Genomic DNA, 18,660 nt, shown 5'->3' on the forward strand with positions numbered 1-18,660 from the left:
AGTATTAGTGGTGTGTAAATAGAATCACCCTAAACAATTTCTAGGCCAAAAGCATAGCACATGCCCGCTCTAATATTGGATAACATTTTCAAACGTAAATATACCTTAATATTAATAGAGTAGACATTAGTTATATTTTAAGAATAAATAGTTTATAAATTTCATAATTAAAATTTAAAAATGTTAATAAATATGAAAAAAAAATTATATATATATATATATATATTTATATAATAATTTAATACAAATAAATAAATAAATAGACAAATAACTCATAGATTGACATCAAGCAACAGTTCTCTAATAACTGAATTTAGGACAATAATGTTATAAAGTCAACATGAAATTGGTTTTTAGGCTATGTTTAGTGTCTAATCTAGTTGCAACACTCCTAAGCTAACGCATACTTATTGCAATCTACAAAACTATTATGTAATGTTAACTAATCATTTACGGAATATTTACTCATTGATAGATAAATTTTCTTAACTAAGTCCGGGTGTAGGTTTATAACATGACTCATGGTGTATCTAACTCAACTTGGTCTTAGATTTTTTTTTTTTTTTTCATACAGAAATATGTCTAAATATTAATTTAATAAATTTGAATATTAAGAAATAAAACTTTACCCAAGATTAAATTTTTTTAATAAACAGACATAAATATGTACATATTTGTTATTTTCATTATGAACAAAATATTGAAGATATGTATTTATCAATTTAAAATATATTTACATAAATAAATTGATCAAATAACTCTTTAATTTGTATTGATTGATTTAATGCTAACATGACTTATAACAGTTTAATTATTCATAGAATTTTAAAATTTTCAAAAATACTCGTACACTTTTAAGGTCAACTTAAATTTATCTTACCATATCAATTAATTATTTGTGTAAACCACAACATGGCACACAGTAACTTGAGTCTTTTCAATAAAATATAATTAAAAAAAATTAAAAAAACAGAAAACAAATGGAAGAGAGAGATAGAAATACCACCACAAAAAAAGGTACTATTATATAGTCTAACAAACTTTGATATGACAAATTATAATTATAAAAATTTTATAGATAGAATAAAATTATGCTAAACAGAAAGTAATTTTTGTAATTTATGTAAATTTATTTATTTTTAATTTATAAAACAAAATACTAATAGAAAACTTAAATAATTACTAAAACTTATTTAATCTTATCTATTTATCTATTTTTAAATTATTTTTAATTAAAATTTAAATCATTGTCTGTACATATAGTACGGATGTTAAGTTAATATAATAATGGTCCCGTTTGTTAGAGCTGTGGAAAAGTGATTATAGCTTATTCCTTAACCGCTTATAACTTATAACTGTGAACATAAGTTGATTTTTGACTTATAAATTAAGCTTCTCCTCCCCCATTCAAAGAATAAGTTGATTTTTGACTTACAAAAAGTTATAAGTTGTATTGTTAAGCTGAACCAAACACATCAAAATAGTTTTAATTAAGTTAAAAATTGAAATAAACTGAAAATAAACCCTACCAAACAAGGCTAATGACTCAATTGTTTTTATTTTGAATTTGATAAATTGTGCATGCATCTAGGTGAAGTCATAATTTTTGTATAATGGGACAAAATCATGCTGAAATTTCATTGTGCTACGAAATTACTACAATCGTACTCTATATATATAAATCGAGAAAGACAGTGTAAGAATGATGACAGGAGACCATTGTCCAAAACAATTTCGATAAAAATACGAATGACAGTCAAAAGACGATGTCACATAGAAAAATTTTAGTATAATGTTATTTTGAACATTTTAAATGAAAATCTTTCCTCGTTCTCATCAAGTTTGAAATCCTAAAAAATTTAACCAGCATACAAATTTATACATCAATAATTTTTTGTTATTAATAAAATCAAAAGATTTTTGATTTTCTTTCGAAGGAGAAAAAAAAATGGTCCAGAGAGGTAGGAAAAGGCTGAAAGAAGGGCCCCCAAGTAGCAAGAGGAAATTTCCGGTGGTAAACGACAAAGACGAAACAAAACAAAAGAGGGCACAGAGCCTTAAACTTGATAATGAGAGTTGAATTCTATATTCTGAATAAAAATAAAATAAACAACAACAGCAACAAAAACAAAATAGGAAGCTTCGGGCAACACCTGTACCTGTACTTGTTGTAGTAAAGTTATGACAAAGGAGAAGAGAAGACTGGTTGGTGGTGGTGGTATGTAAATTCGAAGCAACCTAACCAAAACCAAACCAGGCCAAAAACAAACCCACAACATGGAAATAGGGTGGAGCGAGCGAAAGACGCTTTGATTGGCCGGTACCGCATACCCTCTCTCTCTCTCTCTCTCTCTTTTTGTTTTTTTATTTTTTGCTCTCAGTGTATGTGCAAGAATATTTATGTGTATGAAGAAGAAGAAGAAGCGCTTTTTCTTTTCTTCTCTTTTTTCCTGACTCTCTATAGTCTATACTACACACACTCACTCTCTATATCCTTTTTTATTTATTTATTTATTTTTCAGTCAGAAGACAATAATAATATGTTTTCCGTCCACTGCTTCTCCAATTACTTATTACTCTCCCAAAAGCTTTTTTCTTAAATTAATTTTGTTAAAATATATTCTCTGCTGCTGCTGCTGCTGCTGCTTCTTTTTTTTAAATTCCACTTTGTCTCCAACTTGGAGGGCCGTGAGGACGGACCTATATTTCGTTCAATTCATTTCCTTTTTCTCTTGTGTTATTTATATTATCCTCTCTCACATTCTTGAAAACCGAGTGATCAAGTGCTCTGCAATGCTGGTTAAAAATAACGCCCAACAACAGCACCACCACCACCACCACCACCACCAATAATCATCATAATAATAAAGGAGTGAGTAAAGAGGTTTCATCAGCTAGCATATGAGTTTACTGAATTTTGATTTCTGGGATTTTTTTATTTTTTATTTTTGGAAACGTGTTATGTTCTCTGAATACGATAAAGCAGAGTCCACGAATTCATTAGCAATTTTTCTGTAGTATTCTGTTTAATGGTTGGGGTTTGAGCAGTTTAATTAGCTCTCTCAGACTTGGATTTCATAGTTTAATAAATTTCAAGAGCCTGCCTGACCGGGGGACAAGGACAAGGAGCTTATAAAATTTTCTACTGTTGGGGAACAGTAACAGGATTGGCTCTGCTTTGAACTCCCCAAGTTTACATCGGAAAACATGGAAAGGTTTATGTTGGAAGTTTTAACTGGGAATGAGGATGGAAGCGGACGCGGAGAGTCGTTGGTTGGCACTATAAAGATTGCAGTATTACCCATAGCCAAGGTTTTTACAATTTGCTTCTTGGGATTTCTTCTCGCATTTTTTAACATCTTGCCTGCCAATGGAAGGAAGCTTTTAAACGGGGTAAGCTAATCAACTTTTTATTTTTTACTTTTTTTTTTTTTTATAATATAAATAGTCAAAAACCTTCTCCGCACTTTTCAGCTTATTATGCAGTACAAGCTCAGGCCCGGCCCTGAGGGTAGGCCGAAGAGGCCTGCGCCTTTGGCCACCAGATTTGGGCGGGCTGAAAATAGGGCTCAAAATATGATTTTATGTTTTAGATATAAAAATAAAAAAAAAAAATTCAAATACTATAAGTCTAATTGTATATGGAGCTTAAAAAAAACAAAATATATCATGACAAAGTAGAGACCCAACTGATATGGGCCCAAAAACAAGAAACACATTATAATTTATAATACCACTGAGGCTAAGAACGTAGGTCACTGAAAGAAAATAAACATTAGAAAATTAGAAAATTTCTGGAAGTATATTAGAAAATTTCTGGAAGTATAAACATTAGAAAATTTCTGAAAATTAGAAAATTTGTGGATTTGTGATTATACAGAGTAGTCATGCCTCCTAGGAAGTATATTTTTGGATGTGAAAAAAGAAAAAAGAAGTAAAAATTAGAAAATTTTATTCAATCTCAATCGGGAGCGCTTGATAAATTTTTTGGTAGCAAGAAACAAATAGAAAGTTCATGTTTGGTTGATGAAGAAATTGTTGTAAGTATATTTTTTTGTAACTACAAACAAATAAAAAAATTGTTGTAACTTATCGTTTTGTCCATCAACTTTTTTTTTTTTAATGTAAGAAAGACCCAATTTCCGAAGGTCGGGGCCCTAAATCTCAGGGCCGGCCTGTACAAGCTGGGAAAAAAAAGGAGCCAAATGCTCCCCCTCTCTCTCTCTCTCTCTCTCTGACTATCTGATGATTTTAGAATATATTAGCGTGTGGAACTGCAGATATATGATTTTCTTGAATGGCGTATTAGAGGGGGTGGAATATTCTTAGTTTTATGTGAGTAGTAGTTTTTTTGTGAAAATTCAGCAGCTTTGGTATTTTTGTCAACGGGGATCTGGGCTGATCAGGAAATCATTTACTGTTAAAAAAATAAAATAAATAACAACTAGATTCAGAGATGCCTCAACTTGTAGAATTGGTACAAGATACCAATGTAGTTTTCTAAAGATGCTGCAATCAATGGATGATAAGGTTTTATTTTAAGTGCAATATATGTTTCTTTTTCCCTTAAAAAAGTATCTTTCAGCTGTCTCCATATTTTGTAGTATCTAATGATGCCCACCCTATGGGAACTAATTGATTGTGCAAACTATGTGTTGTGCAGTTGGTTTTTTCACTTTTGCTTCCATGCTTGATATTCTCTCAACTTGGGCAAGCCATCACTTCTGAGAAAATGATCGAGTGGTAAGGATTCCATTTTCTTTTTTCTCGTATATTTGGAGTGGCGATAGCAGACAGATCGATCTGGTGATTAAGTAGAAATTTTGCCCTTTCTACAGGTGGTTCATTCCTTTTAATGTTGTTCTGGCTACCATATCAGGGTCGCTTATAGGCTTAGTTGTTGCATCCATTGTTCGTCCACCATACCCGTTGTTCAAATTTACTATCATTCAAATTGGAATCGGTAAGCTGCTTCAATCTGGAGATAAATGTCAAGTTAGCATTCTTCTATTTCTGTGAAGTATGTATGCTGGTTGTTTGGTTTTCGTGTGGGCGTCTTTGGTAGTATTTTGAAGATGATGAACTTTGGAAGTGACAAATATATTGTAGTTTCTAGTAAACCAAAATACAGAACAAATTTACACTGATATTAATAAATGTAAGCTTATAGTTTTGGTTGTGATTGAATTTGTACAGAAAAGTGATCCTCTAGTTTTTCTTGGATGTGTTCTTATGTGCTGGCATTTTCACAGGGAATATTGGGAATGTGCCACTTGTCCTGATTGGGGCCTTATGTCGAGATAAGTCAAATCCTTTTGGTGAATCTGCGAAATGTGCTGAAGATGGGACTGCGTACATCTCATTTGGTCAATGGGTAAGTTATGCAGTTCTCTTGTATATTCCTTGTTATGCTGTCAATCATCCTTGTGTTTCTAGGATCTTCTCCATAACATTTCAACGGTTAGATCAGTTTCCAAGAAAAGAATTTTTATTTTTATTTCTTATTCACATATATCATTTAGATTGTTACATGCATTACTGTCTTTGTGCAGAAATTGATATTCAGTTATTCCATTGTTAACTTATAGCTTGGCTTGATCGGCAGCCTAAAACTTAGAAAAATATAGCCTTTTGTAGATAGTAAATCATAATTATAGCTTTTTTCCATCAAAACCTATGAAAAATATCCTCTACAGGCAAAACCAAAGGTAAGTACTTAGCTTAACAATGCAATAGTACACAAGGTAACTGTGGCAATCCAAGTTTCACATTGTTTGGGAATCTGAATTTTTGTTGGTCTGTTTAGGTGTCTACATATTTCTGTGACAGAGAATTTTATTTATGCGTATCACAGTTTTCATTTAATCTTTGTAAAGAAGATGACTGACGTAGAATATTTTTATCTACATATTTAGGTTGGTGCAATTGTCCTATACACCTATGTTTTTGATATGCTCGCACCTCCTTCTGAAGGTACCTTTGACATTGAGGATATGAATATTCCCATCAAGAATCTTCCTAAGGAAAGTACTCCGGAGCAAGATCCCTTGCTTACACAGGAGGTTGTACCAACAAATTCAGATGCTCCAAAGAAAGGAAGGGTGAGAACCAGCTATATTTGCTTCCACATGTTGTGGCACTGAATGTTTTGTTCAGCTCTGCCAAGATTGCTGATCAAAAGAGAAATGATTTATGCTTAATGTAACAGGGTGATATTGGCAAGGCAAAAATTAGTTCGTATTCAATAAATCATTGCTTCAGCTTGCTTAGAGTAGCTTTCTTGTATGTTTAAATGACTAAGAATATCAGAACATGACATTTGACCGTTTATAGAGTAATATGAATTTTCCACTTTAGATTAGCCTTCTGCATATATGACTGGGTCACACAAAGGTAAGGTAACCCACCCTTGTAGACTAATTTTTTTTTTATATATTTTTTGTATATGGCCAATGGGAAACCATATATTTGTATCTTTAATGTTGTTATCCATGCCCTCTTGAGAGTGATCTTATAAATATGTAGAAAAGTGCCAGCCTCACTATGTTAATTTTAATAAGTCATAAATCATCACTATATCATCCCCTCAATTTACAACTTCCTATTGTGATTAAAATGATATATTGCTTTGACTTTGCTGTGCAACTTTGAAAGCTTTTTAGTAATAATAGGCTTGGTTAGGTTTTTTTTTTTTTTTTTTTTTTGTCAATTCAATAATCAATCTGCTCTCGTGCTGCTTATTTTACAGACTACAATGGTTGTTAGTTTCCTACATGTCACTTTTTTGATGCAGATCAAAGATTTTTTAGATTTTCTGTATGAGAAGTTGAAGCTCAAGCAAATTCTTCAACCCGCTATCATTGCCTCTGTAAGTTCAATCTCTTCAACTTCTGATTGATTGAATTTTTTTTGGGGGGGGTGGGGGTGTGTGTGTGTGTGTGTGAGAGAGAGACAGAGAGCGAGAGCGAGAGAGAGAGAGAGAGTGTGTGTGTGTGTGCTGGAAGACCTCCTTTCATTGGTTTAGAATTTTGGATGGTAATAGTAGACTCTATTTTTGGCCTTCGATTTTTTTGTCCGAAAGATTTTGGTGCACCAATGGAATTGGAAAATTTTTGTTATTGGACAATTTGATGTTTGGTTACAGTGTAATACAACGGGGATGGATTTCAAGGAGTAAGTATTTAAGACTGACATCTGCTTCCAATCTTCTTTACTATCCTGATCAATAGGTTTGAAAAATAATCGAGAGTATGTTTGTCAAAGCTGAGTTATTTTTATTTTTACCAATAAGCATACTTTTTTAGTGAACACTTGATGGTTGAGGGTTTTCTATATAGTCTGTTGCTTTGTCAGAATGGCTGGCTCTGTAATTGGCCTTCTACTTCAACCTGTTTTATTCAAACGTCATGCAAGAAATTTTGTTCAATCCCCCCCCTTCCCCTCCCCTCCCCATCCCCCTCTGCATTGTAGGGCTAAGCTGATATGCATGTCTTTGTTGCAGATTTTAGCAATGGTAATTGGATGTGTACCATTTTTGAAGCGATTAATTTTTACAACTGATGCTCCTCTTTATTTCTTCACTGACAGCTGCACGATTCTTGGGTATGCTCAGTTCCTCCTCTGCTTTTATTTTTTTTAGGTGTTTTCTTTCCATTGGAATTTCTTGGCTGTTTATGATTTTGATGCAACCATGCTCTTATATTTTATGCACCTATGTATATTCACTTCATAGCTTAATTTTTTGTTGCTGCATGAAGGAAGATTTGTTATATACATTAGGAAACAGTGTTTATATACAGTAGATAGCTCTAAATAACAACATTATGATATCTAACATTATGTTTCGACTCTCAGGGGTGCTATGATTCCATGCATTTTGTTAGCGTTAGGTGGCAACCTTGTAGGTGGTAAGTCGATTTTGTCATTGGTCATGTCTCAGCTATTTATAATGTCCTTTCATTGGGCATCTATGACTTGTATGGAACTCGGTCCTAGATTTATTTTTATTTAATTTTTCTTCCAGTTGCAGTGCATCGATTCTAAATGTGCCCTTTCCCCATTGCAGGACCAGGGAGTTCAAAGCTTGGTTTACGGACAACTGCTGCTATTATTTTTGGGAGGTTGGTTTTGGTTCCTCCTACTGGACTTGGCATTGTCATGTTGGCTGACAAGCTTGGCTTTCTTCCTCCTGGTGATAAGATGTTCAGATTTGTCCTCCTCCTCCAGCATACCATGCCCACATCTGTGCTTTCTGGTAACACCCAAATCTCAATGTTACCATAAATGCATATTTTTCAACATGAAACAATGAAGCCAAGGATAATTAAATTTAGTGTGTTGTTTTCACTCTGCATCTCCATCTCCATCTCCATCTCCATCTGCATTCACATTTATTCTTCCTGTAAGAAAAACTGATGTATTATTGATTGATTTATGTTATGTTTATAATGATTCCTATATATGGGAGAGGGTGAGTGTGTAGTAGGTGAGGAGTAGGTGGAGAGTAGGTGTAGTGGTAGGTTTTGGTACATTTTAACAGCCCCCTGCAAACTCAAGGGGGATAGGAACTAACCAACTTGAGTTTGGAGAGACTAACAAAACAAGAAAATAGACGAATACATAAAATAAAAAAGGATAGCAGACACTGTATGGTCGTGTCAGATCGTTGTAGAAGACTGTATGGTTATGGTAGACCGATGTAGAAGACAGTTTATGGGGTCATGTCGAACCGTTGTAGAAGACAGTTTACGGGGTCATGTCGGACCGTTGTAGCAGACAATGTTGTGACAGTTGTTGTGACAGTTTACGGAGTCTTGCTGGACCCTTGTAGAAACTAACCGGAATCAATGTCGGGACAGTTTACAGAGTCTTGTCGGACCCATGAAGGAGCTAACCGGAATCAATGTCGGGACAGTTTACAGAGTCTTGTCGGACCCATGAAGGAGCTAACCGGAATCAATGTCGGGACAGTTTACAGAGTCTTGTCGGACCCCTAAAAAGTCGCACCCTCAAAAGGTGTACCCAATCTTTCAAAAGGCGTGCCATCAAAAGGCGTGCCCAATCCATAAAAAGGCGTGCCATCAAAAGGCGTGCCTATCAAAAGGAGCGCCCATGTTGTCGGCGAGCCCCGAGAGGCGCATGATGCGCGTGTCTGCCTCGGCTATTTAACCAAGGTTGAGGCGGAGGCTGTGCAAACCAGTCTGAAACCGCCGAAAATCCTTTGAAAAAACTCTTCCGTTTCTGAGAAAGAGATTCTGGAACACTCTGTTGCCATTCTGTAACCAACCCTTCTCTGAAACACTCAGCAACCCATAACATGGCCTCGTCTTCCCGTTTAGCTACCCAGAATATGGCCTCCTCGTCCCGTGGTCTGCTCATGCTCTTTCCAGACCTGAACGAGTCAACAAGAGAGATAACCAGTGCGGTGGCCAGCGAACCTCAACCAAACACCTCTGGTTTTGCTCCGTTGAACTTTCCGATGCGGTCTGTGGAGCAAAAAATGGCGGTGCAAACTGATATTGAAGCCAATCAGTATACATTGAAGTCATGCGTGGAGACCATGACGGCGGTCACAAACTTGTCGCACCGGCTTCAGAGTAGGACAAATGAGGTGCAGCAGTTAAACGCCCAACTGGCTCTACTCCAACGCATGTATAAGGATGCGCGAGCAGAGATAAGTGTGCTAAAGGCGGAAAATAAGGAGCTGAAGCGGAAGGCCACCGTGATGTTCCGATTTGGAGGTCCACCGTATGCTGTAGTGGAGGAACAAGGTGGAGTGATCGTGCCCAGTGGAGTGGGAAACACGGAGGCAACACCGTCAAGGGCCGTCCAGGACGGAGGCAAGAAGAAAAGGCCGGCGGCAGAGTAGAGAAGAAAAATCCCGCCTGTGGATGATGTTTTTTTTTTTTTTTTTTGTTTTGTTTTGTTTTGTTTTGTTTTGTGATGTAAAAGTGTGATCGGGGTTGATCCCCTGATATGAATAAAATGACAAGGTTGTGGAATGTTGTTGGTGTTATTTGGTGGTGTTGTTTTGTTGAATAAGAAAAATAAAATAAAAGAAAACAATGGATAAAGAAAATAGAGAAAAAAAAAAATTGGTGGATGGGTGATAAGAAAAACAGCGGTGTGATTATTATTATTATTATTATTTTTTTTTTTTTTTTGTGGAATATAAAAAAAAAATAAGCAGAGAATGGATGTCGTGCATGTGAGTGGATAGGGCAGTGTGTTGAGTGTATGGGGCAGAGAATGGAATAAATTAAGAGAAAGGAGAGATATGATTTCTTTTGAGGCACACTCTGTGTATAAGCTACCCCACTCAGCAGTGGCCGCTCGAAGGCTGTGCGGGCCGTGTACTGAGCAAAAGATTCCTGATCAATTGCTGATGGGTTCTTGAAATAATGGAAGGTTGAGACAAGGATAGCCAAGGCATGGACATGGTTAACACTGACACTGAATTGATCTTGCAACATCCTGGCTCGCTGATCGCACATGCTCACAAGCACTTCTTTCCTTCTCTCCTTGTTATCAGCATCCATTCCCCTGTATTTGATGCCGCTAGCAATGGCCATAATGAAGATCCAAATCACTAGAATTCTCCCAGTCCGAATGGAATCTGAAACGCAAGGATCCGAGTCCGTCTTCTTCGATTTGGATCTGAACAATCTCGCGAAGAGAGAGAGAGAACCTAGTCTTCTTCTTCTTGCTCGAGTTTATAGTACCAGGGGGGCCAATTTGCGGAGTACTGTAGAACAACTGATCGGACAGCGAGTGGTGGTGGTGGCCGGAGATTCTAGATGCACGGCGACAGACGTACGGCGAGGTTGAGCGAGGGAAAACGAGAGGCGGTGGAAGAGGATCAGTTTTCCGGCGATCTTCTTGTTCGAGATGGAATTTGTTGAGCTCGATTGGACTTGTGCTTGAGCTGCGATTAGGGCAAAGAGTCGTTCCCGGAGACAAGAACCGCAGACACCGACGCTGCTACTGAGATCGGTAAGATGGTTCTTACACCTCATTGATATATATGTGTATGTGTGTGTCTGGTATCGTGGTGATGGGTCGTGAATGAGAAGATCAAGTTAGTGTTGTGTATGTGTCTGGGTTGACTGGGTGAGTCAAGGACAGCGACTCGAAGGAGTTGGGCGTGAAGGTGATGGACTCGAAGAAATTTCAAGGTATGTGTAGAAAAGTCTAGCGGACTAGGTTGAGGTCCGGCGGGCGGCCAAGGCGAGGTTGCCGCCCGCCGGTGAAGCGAAAATACTAGGTTATAAACCTGCTCTGATACCATGTAAGAAAAACTGATGTATTATTGATTGATTTATGTTATGTTTACAATGATTCCTATATATAGGAGAGGGTGAGTGTGTAGTAGGTGAGGAGTAGGTGAGGAGTAGGTGGAGAGTAGGTGAAGTGGGTGGAGTAGGTGTAGTGGTAGGTTTTGGTACATTTTAACACTTCCAATTATTGTGATGTGCAAAAAGCTGCCACCTCTGATCTTTCAAGTGTCAACACTAGACATCTGGGTTTTCTTTCTCCACGGTACAATAAGACCTCCAAGTCTCTGAATTATTAAGTCCTGAGCAGTGTGTCCTGACTTACCATGTATGTTTGTGTATATATATTGAACTTCCAAAATTGATGTTTGCAAATAATACTATGAAAAATGGAAGTGTAGAAGAACCACTTTAACCAACCAACAAAACCAAACCTTAAGTCCCATCAAATAGGGTTGGCTACATAAATCCTTATCAAAGGACATTTAGTTAATCAAATTCATGTTTATTTGGTTCCTTTGTTTTGTAGGCGCTGTTGCCAATTTGAGAGGGTGTGGGAGAGAGGCAGCAGCTGTGTTGTTTTGGGTTCATATCTTTGCAGTTCTTTCTATGGCTGGGTGGATCGTTCTCTATCTCCACATACTGTTCTAGATTGCATTGGATCCTAACGCTGTTTGGGCTGAAAGGGAGAGAGAGGAGAAGGAAGCTGCTGTCCTGGTCTGGTCTGGTCTAAGTTCATGTCTTTCATTTGGATGCATCATTCTCTCTCTCTCTCTCTCTCTCTCTCTCTCTGTAGTTCCAAGCATTCTGATGTATAATAGTTTTGTCAGCATGCTGCGGCTGCTTGTCACAATGGCATACCTGCCACTTTTGCAATTTTGTTCTCATGTTAATCAATGCTTAATGGCTCGATTGAAATTACGATTGTGTTCATTATTAGATGTTTATATTTATTTTAGTTTGCCGGCTGATTTTTATATTCTTCGTGATTCTGCTCATTAGATGTTTATATTTATTTTAGTTTGCCAGCTGATTTTATTATTCTATTTAAAATCAAGGCATTCCCCTAGAAGGAGGACAATGATTTTGCCTCTCTCCATATCATCAATTGTTGTAACAATGGAAAGAGTGCATCTACCCGCCCAAATCCTAGTAAAAATCAGTTACTGTCAGTATAATTTACCCTATTAATTATCATTTCCAGGTCTATCAGCCAATGAAAACCAGTCAGTCAACAAATATCAATTTGGATCAACAGCTAATAGCAAGTTCTGTGGTTGAAGTTGCTATTTCAATGTGGTCAGGCTATTGTCAACAACATTGTGTTTCAATCACATTAAGTTGTAACACTGGACACTTCAGGAAAACACATTGACTTTGAACCAAATCCAACTCATGAGAGTCAAAACAAACTCGTAAACAACTTCAATTCGTCAATAAAAGAATTCAACTAAAAGAGCCATATCCACTTAAAACCCTTCTGAATTCATGAAAACACTAGGTCAGGTACATACAAAACAAGTTACCAATAGTTTCAATAATATCATTATGACAATTAGAGAACTTTTTAAAAAAGAGACCACCACCTCCTGCTCCTGCTCCTGCTCTCCCTTTGGTTGGGTAGCCAGGAGGACCCAGGGCTGTGAGTTGGAGGGTGCTGTCCCTGCCCAGGGATGTCATGACGGCCAATTGGCCCTCTTCTTTCAGTTCGAGGGTTGCCTAACCACAACACAAGAACAATACCTACAAGACTCACAATTGGAGCAGCAGCAAGAAATAACCATCTTCCTCTTCCATTTTCACTGCCAGAGATCCCTGCAGCATGCTCCTCACATACAAAATCCGCCAGCTCTGTTCTATCGTTACTAAATTCACAGGATCCATCTGCCTCAGCATCATCATTGATGTCCGAGGAACTATCCTCCTCACTCATCACCTGCTGCTGGATTTCATGAAACTCTAGAGTTCTGCTAGTGTTCTGTTTCCCTTCCTCATAATCCTTATCATCAGTTGGAAGCTCATATCGACAAAGGGGGCACGAGTTCCGTGCACATAACCATGGTAAGATACAGGAAGGGTGATAGAGGTGAAAACAGGGCAGCTGATTTACCACAGTACCAACAGATAGAAAATCCTTGCAGATTGCACAGGCCAAACCATCCTGCTTCTCATGCTCCTCATTGATGACCACATGTGGTAAACTATTCACAAACGACACAGATGCAGGAGGCGCTCCTCGTCTCGAGTTGTCAGCCTCAGCAAGATGCTCAAGCAGTTCATCAAAGCCTCTTGCATCAAGATAATCCCCAGAATTCCTAACAAAAGGCAATAGTACCTCTGGTTCCTCCAAGTTAGTAAATATGTTAGTCATATATGTTTGCATCCTTTCCCTGATTCTCAAACGAATGGCTACCTCAAATTCAGGAGCATGAAGCTGTCTGCGCCTAGTTACAGCGCCATTGCTTTCACTTGGATCTAATGAACTTCGAATCTGAGCACCTGCTGAAGATTCCACAGCATTTTCATCTGCATCAGCTTCTTCCCATTCATTATCTTCTTCCTCTTCTTCATCCTCTTCCTCTACCTCTTCTTCCTGGTCATCTGAGTTCCATTGGCTGAGACCCGCACGCATAGGGTCAATATCAGTGTCGCTATCAAGATCACTTCCTGCATCTGGATTGTTAAACATTTCCATATCCAGGAAACTATGTCCATCCACAGAAGCATCAGAATCCCCTCCATAAGCACTAAATGAAATGGCATCACTCTCACTCTGGAAAGGCCTGTACCCACTAAAGCTGATATTCGATTCACTCTCCCCATAAACAGAATCAAACCCATCACTTTCAGTATCAGACACTACCCTCCTCCATCTTCTGGACCCACTTGGAGTAGTTCGGGAACTTGTGCGCTGCAGGAATCTTGCGGCAGCATCACTGTCTGCAATTTGACTCTCGTGATCAGGTGCAGTTGGTTGGCTTTGCCTTGCCAGGCTAATCATATGTGAAAACTGTTGTGAAAAAAAATTCTCAATTGACTCAGAACTGCCGTGTCTGGTTCTTCTAACTCTGTTTCTCCTCCTTGGATGAGCTTCTTCTGTTGAGGTTCCAAATTCTTCTAGAAACAAAAACTTACAATCTCCACATATGCTAACATCAAGATCCCCAGCATCATTATCAGGTGAAAGGACTCTTTGGCACAATACACATGCCGCTGGAAGGTCAGAGTGGTCAACAGCTGAAGCACCATTCATGTGACCAATCAGTGTGGATTGATGCAACCCCCATGAGGTACTTTCTGAATCCTCATCCATCTGTTACTGTGCTGAAAATGAGCAGAAATAAACTCAATGAGAGATGAACAAAGCACCACAGAAAGATAATGTGAAATCATCAAAAGAACTATAAAGTTGAAATCTGTATACAAAAACTGATCAAATGAAACGAGAACCCAACCAAGTGCACGTAGTGCATCATTTGGTTTGAGGGAGAGTCAGAGGAAAGAACTATATACTAAACAAACACAAAAATCTGTTGCATTAATTTTTCAAGGCTTATGCTGCTTGAGGCACATACTACTTACGATAAAAAGAGTTCATATGGAATGCAACTAAAATCTGTGACTTGATCTACAAAATTCCTTTATCTAGAGAAAATGAAAGAACAAAGAAAAAAAATATATATATATATATATATATTAAAAAGGGCAACCCAATGCACAAAGCTACCGCTAAAGTGGGGTTTAGTAAGGGCAAGAAGTACAAAGCCTTACCCCAATTTTCGGACAAGTTATTTATGTGACTCGAACTTGTGACACTAGAGACGGCAATGGCAAGCCTTACCATTAGGTTTAGCTGCCCTTACAAAAAAAATAAATAAACAAGAAATTTCCCTACAGCAAATAAATCTACACATTATTATGTCTTTACTGAATGGTAACATGAACTCAAAACATCAATATTCATCATATACATCAAGCTTTAAACACTTCTACAAGGCTTTCGAGGGGCAAAAAGCCAACGCACATAAAAAATAATCAAGATAGACAAGCAAAATAAGTTTTAGTCTAATAGCTTTCCATCTGGTATTTTCCTTTTGAATTATGTGCTAATGTTCATTCTTGGATTCTATTGATTGTTTCTCATGTTTGGAACTTCATGGGGCCAGTGAGAATGCATTATTTTTTACTTGCCAAAATAAATTATGGCCAACCAAACTCAGCGTCATTATTCCGCTCTCCCCGTATAGCGCCAACTTTATTTTTCATTTTACAAATTCTTAGGCCCTTGTGATTTTTAGAATTCAGTATCAATTTGCCACCATCTTGGTTAAAAAAATATGCAAGTTTTTCCAACTACCTTAGCACTTCCTTTAGCTATCCAAAACTGAAGAAACAAAGAAGGGGAGAATTCTGATAAATGATTGAAGAAGGAAAAAAGGCAGTTTACTGATTTTATTTATTTCCCCCCATTCACTCTAAGTATGATGCTCTAGCCATAACTATTGAATTCAATGTTGAGTTACAATAAAAAAGAAAGATTTTCTAATTATTTATCCATAAGATGATGATGCTTTAAACTATAAACTCTGATCAGTCTCAGCTTGGATATGTAAATGTAATTGTGGGTATAACAATAGTGCAGTTCCCAATAGCCAAGTAATAGCAGCAATGAAGCCACAACCATAAACCACTAGTTTTGACCATTTAAACTAGCAAGATACAAGTAGGAGGTGTATCATTTCTAGCAACCATCATGGGTACATGATACTCTTAACTGGATTATAGTGCATGCATCAGTTTTCAATTATATGTGATAAAAGTCTGTTATGATTGCCTCATCTCGTGTATGTATGTATACAGATTCAAATCCATATTGTGGCAGCAGCTAATTAAAATTCAAATCAATTTAAGAGCTTTCTGTATATGTTGATTTTCAGAATAATAAAATCAAGAAGATAAGAATGTGAAATGCAGAAAACACCACAACAACTCATAACAGACAAACCCAAAGCTAACACAAAGAAAAGAAAAGAGAAGCAAATGTAAGATAGACTTCGAAGATCACCTGAGGCGAGACTTTGTCAAACAAAGTTGTTATGCAGGAGGAGTCAGTTTGACACCGATCGTCAAAATTTCCAATACCAACTAATGTTGTCTCCGATTCGCAGATTCCAACCAGAAACCATTCAAAAAAAAAAAAAAAGAAAAAAGCTTCAACTTTTGGGTAAACTATTCACACACACACACACACACACACACACACACACACAGATAGGGTTTAGGGTTTGTAGATGATAGATCTGAAAACGAAGTAGTTAGTTAGGGTTGAAGAAGGGAATCGGGATTTAGATACAACCAACCAAAATATATATGTATGCCTGATAATGTGTTAGTTGAATTCAAGGAATCAATGCGAATTGAGAGATATTCAAGCGTGTTTTGTACAACTTTTCTTCTTCTCCTTTTTTTTCCAAAGAAAGAGAAGAGAAGTGATCAAAGAAGGACAAACCCAAAGACTGAGACTAGGTCATGTCATTGAAGATTTTTCTTTCACCTTCTCTCTCTTTTTCACAGTGGGATGAGTTTGGTTGGTTGAATTTCGAAGAAGTAGAAGAAACTGGGTGTGATGTGATGTGTGCGTGAGCACCACTCTGCAACCTCGACGATGCAGATCGATTTGGGAGTCTCTCTCTTTCCACACGTTTTGCTCTGCTCACACACTTGCTAAATATAAAATAAAAAATTATGGTTAAATTACAAACACATTCCCTAACGTTTGATTAAAATACGAATTGTCTTCTTGATTCTGAAAATTATATTTCGCTCTTAATGTTTTTAATTTCAAAATAAATCACACATTTTATTAAGAAATTATCAAGTCAATTAACAGTTTCCAATAATGTTAGAAATATGTTTTAATTAATAATTTAGGTAATTTTATTATTATATATTAGAGCAATTATAATTTCATTTTTTCAGTTAATTCTGTTAAATAAAAAATTATGACAAGGGAGTATTCGTAATTTTTCAAATCGTAAGGGATAATTTATATTTTAAGAAAACCTCAGGAGGTGTATTTGTAATTTATCCAAAAATTATTCATTCTTTTTTATTTCAGTTTTCAGAAAATTTTACTTTTTCATTTTCCGTATTTTTTTGTTTTTACTATTTTTTTAATATTTTAAATAATTTTTTTAATTTTTAATCCTCCTAACATAAATACACTTAAAAAATATAATATTTATGAATTTTTTTAAAAAAAAAATTCATGAAATATAAAAAATACAAAAAAAAATTAAAATTCAATATATTTTTCATATTTTTGTGTATTTATTAATTTTTTAAAATATTTTTTCACAAATATTTTACTATTTAAATACATCTAAGGAAGGTGCATCTAAAAAAATAAAAATAAAAATGGTTAAAATTTTAAAAATATTAACTAAAAACAAAAAAAATACTAAAAACAGAAAATTAAATTTAGAAAACTGAAACCAAACACACTGATTATTATTATAACTGTATATTAAAATAAGATTCTTACCCTATCTATAAAAAAATAATAAAAAATAAAAATATTACCTTCTTCTCTCAAACCTTAATTCCTAAATCAATTGTATTTAACTCTCTTTGATATTTAATTCATATAACATTAATTTCATTTTTATCTGTAATTTATTAGTCATTTGAAAGAGAAAATTAGTATAATTATATCATTTTTATCATTAATTTATTAGTTATTATTATTTTAATCTTATTGAAAGACAAATCATATAATTATATAAACTTGTAGAGTTTATTGTATGTTTTCTAAAATGAAACAATTTAGACTCAATCCTTGCAATGTGGACGAAAATCCTACCGGATAGAGTTAAACCTTAGTGAATACAATTATTAGTTCTAATGAAAGTAATTTTGTGCTTGTGAGAACCACTAATAATATTATTGCTATAACTCAGCAAATCATTCTTACTTATAGGGAATAAGAAAGTTATAACCGGTGGCATGAAAATTAATTTTGCAAAAGTCTAATGACAGAATTTTACGGGATTTTCTCTAGTAAAGACTCAATAAACTTAATTTTGCCTCAAAATTGGATTAAAAGTAAAGATTCTCTCCTAATCTTTTAGTGCTTTGTGTGGAAAGATTGTTTAATATTCTGATTGACAAGGTGAAAGATGGCAAGTGAAAAAAGGGATTAAAGCTTCTAAATAGAATTAATGCTCAAGAGATGTTAATGCTGGAGGGAAACTACCAAAGTAGTATAAATCAAAGGAGATGATCTCAATCTGCCATTTAGATACTTGAAATGGGAAACATAAAATAAAACAAAAAAAGAATGCATTTTATAACAAAAATCTTCTAATTTATTTTTAGAGCAGGGAGG

At 35.8% G+C, this 18,660-nt stretch overlaps 2 protein-coding genes across 9 annotated transcripts; one reads left to right on the top strand and one right to left on the bottom strand.

The window, feature by feature from the left end:
- The first annotated feature begins 2,182 nt into the window (after window positions 1–2,182).
- LOC114279105 (protein PIN-LIKES 6) lies at window positions 2,183–12,206 on the top strand. 7 transcript variants are annotated; one of them, XM_028221301.2, is made up of 11 exons: window positions 2,183–2,320; window positions 3,160–3,393; window positions 4,664–4,743; window positions 4,839–4,963; window positions 5,253–5,374; window positions 5,916–6,101; window positions 6,749–6,868; window positions 7,502–7,602; window positions 7,855–7,907; window positions 8,066–8,254; window positions 11,803–12,206. In XM_028221301.2, exons 2-11 carry the CDS (start codon window positions 3,208–3,210, stop codon window positions 11,922–11,924), a joined length of 1,284 nt encoding a protein of 427 aa, XP_028077102.2. In that variant the 5' UTR covers window positions 2,183–2,320; window positions 3,160–3,207; the 3' UTR covers window positions 11,925–12,206. The 7 variants fall into 7 exon arrangements, with proteins under 7 accessions (XP_028077102.2, XP_028077106.2, XP_028077104.2 ...); XM_028221305.2 differs by having other exon boundaries at window positions 6,794–6,868; XM_028221303.2 differs by having other exon boundaries at window positions 2,215–2,320; window positions 3,082–3,393.
- Window positions 12,207–12,718: 512 nt separating this feature from the next.
- Window positions 12,719–16,979, bottom strand: LOC114279106 (RING/U-box superfamily protein). 2 transcript variants are annotated; one of them, XM_028221308.2, is made up of 2 exons: window positions 16,339–16,979; window positions 12,719–14,592 (listed from the first exon to the last, which is right to left on the bottom strand). In XM_028221308.2, the coding sequence occupies exon 2, from the start codon at window positions 14,584–14,586 to the stop codon at window positions 12,841–12,843; it is 1,746 nt and encodes a 581-aa protein (XP_028077109.2). In that variant the 5' UTR covers window positions 14,587–14,592; window positions 16,339–16,979; the 3' UTR covers window positions 12,719–12,840. The 2 variants fall into 2 exon arrangements, with proteins under 2 accessions (XP_028077109.2, XP_028077108.2); XM_028221307.2 differs by having other exon boundaries at window positions 12,719–14,597.
- Window positions 16,980–18,660: the final 1,681 nt, after the last annotated feature.

The sequence above is a fragment of the Camellia sinensis genome, chromosome 3 (genome assembly GCF_055761805.1).
Source record: "Camellia sinensis isolate YWXY chromosome 3, ASM5576180v1, whole genome shotgun sequence".
NCBI lineage: Eukaryota > Viridiplantae > Streptophyta > Magnoliopsida > Ericales > Theaceae > Camellia > Camellia sinensis.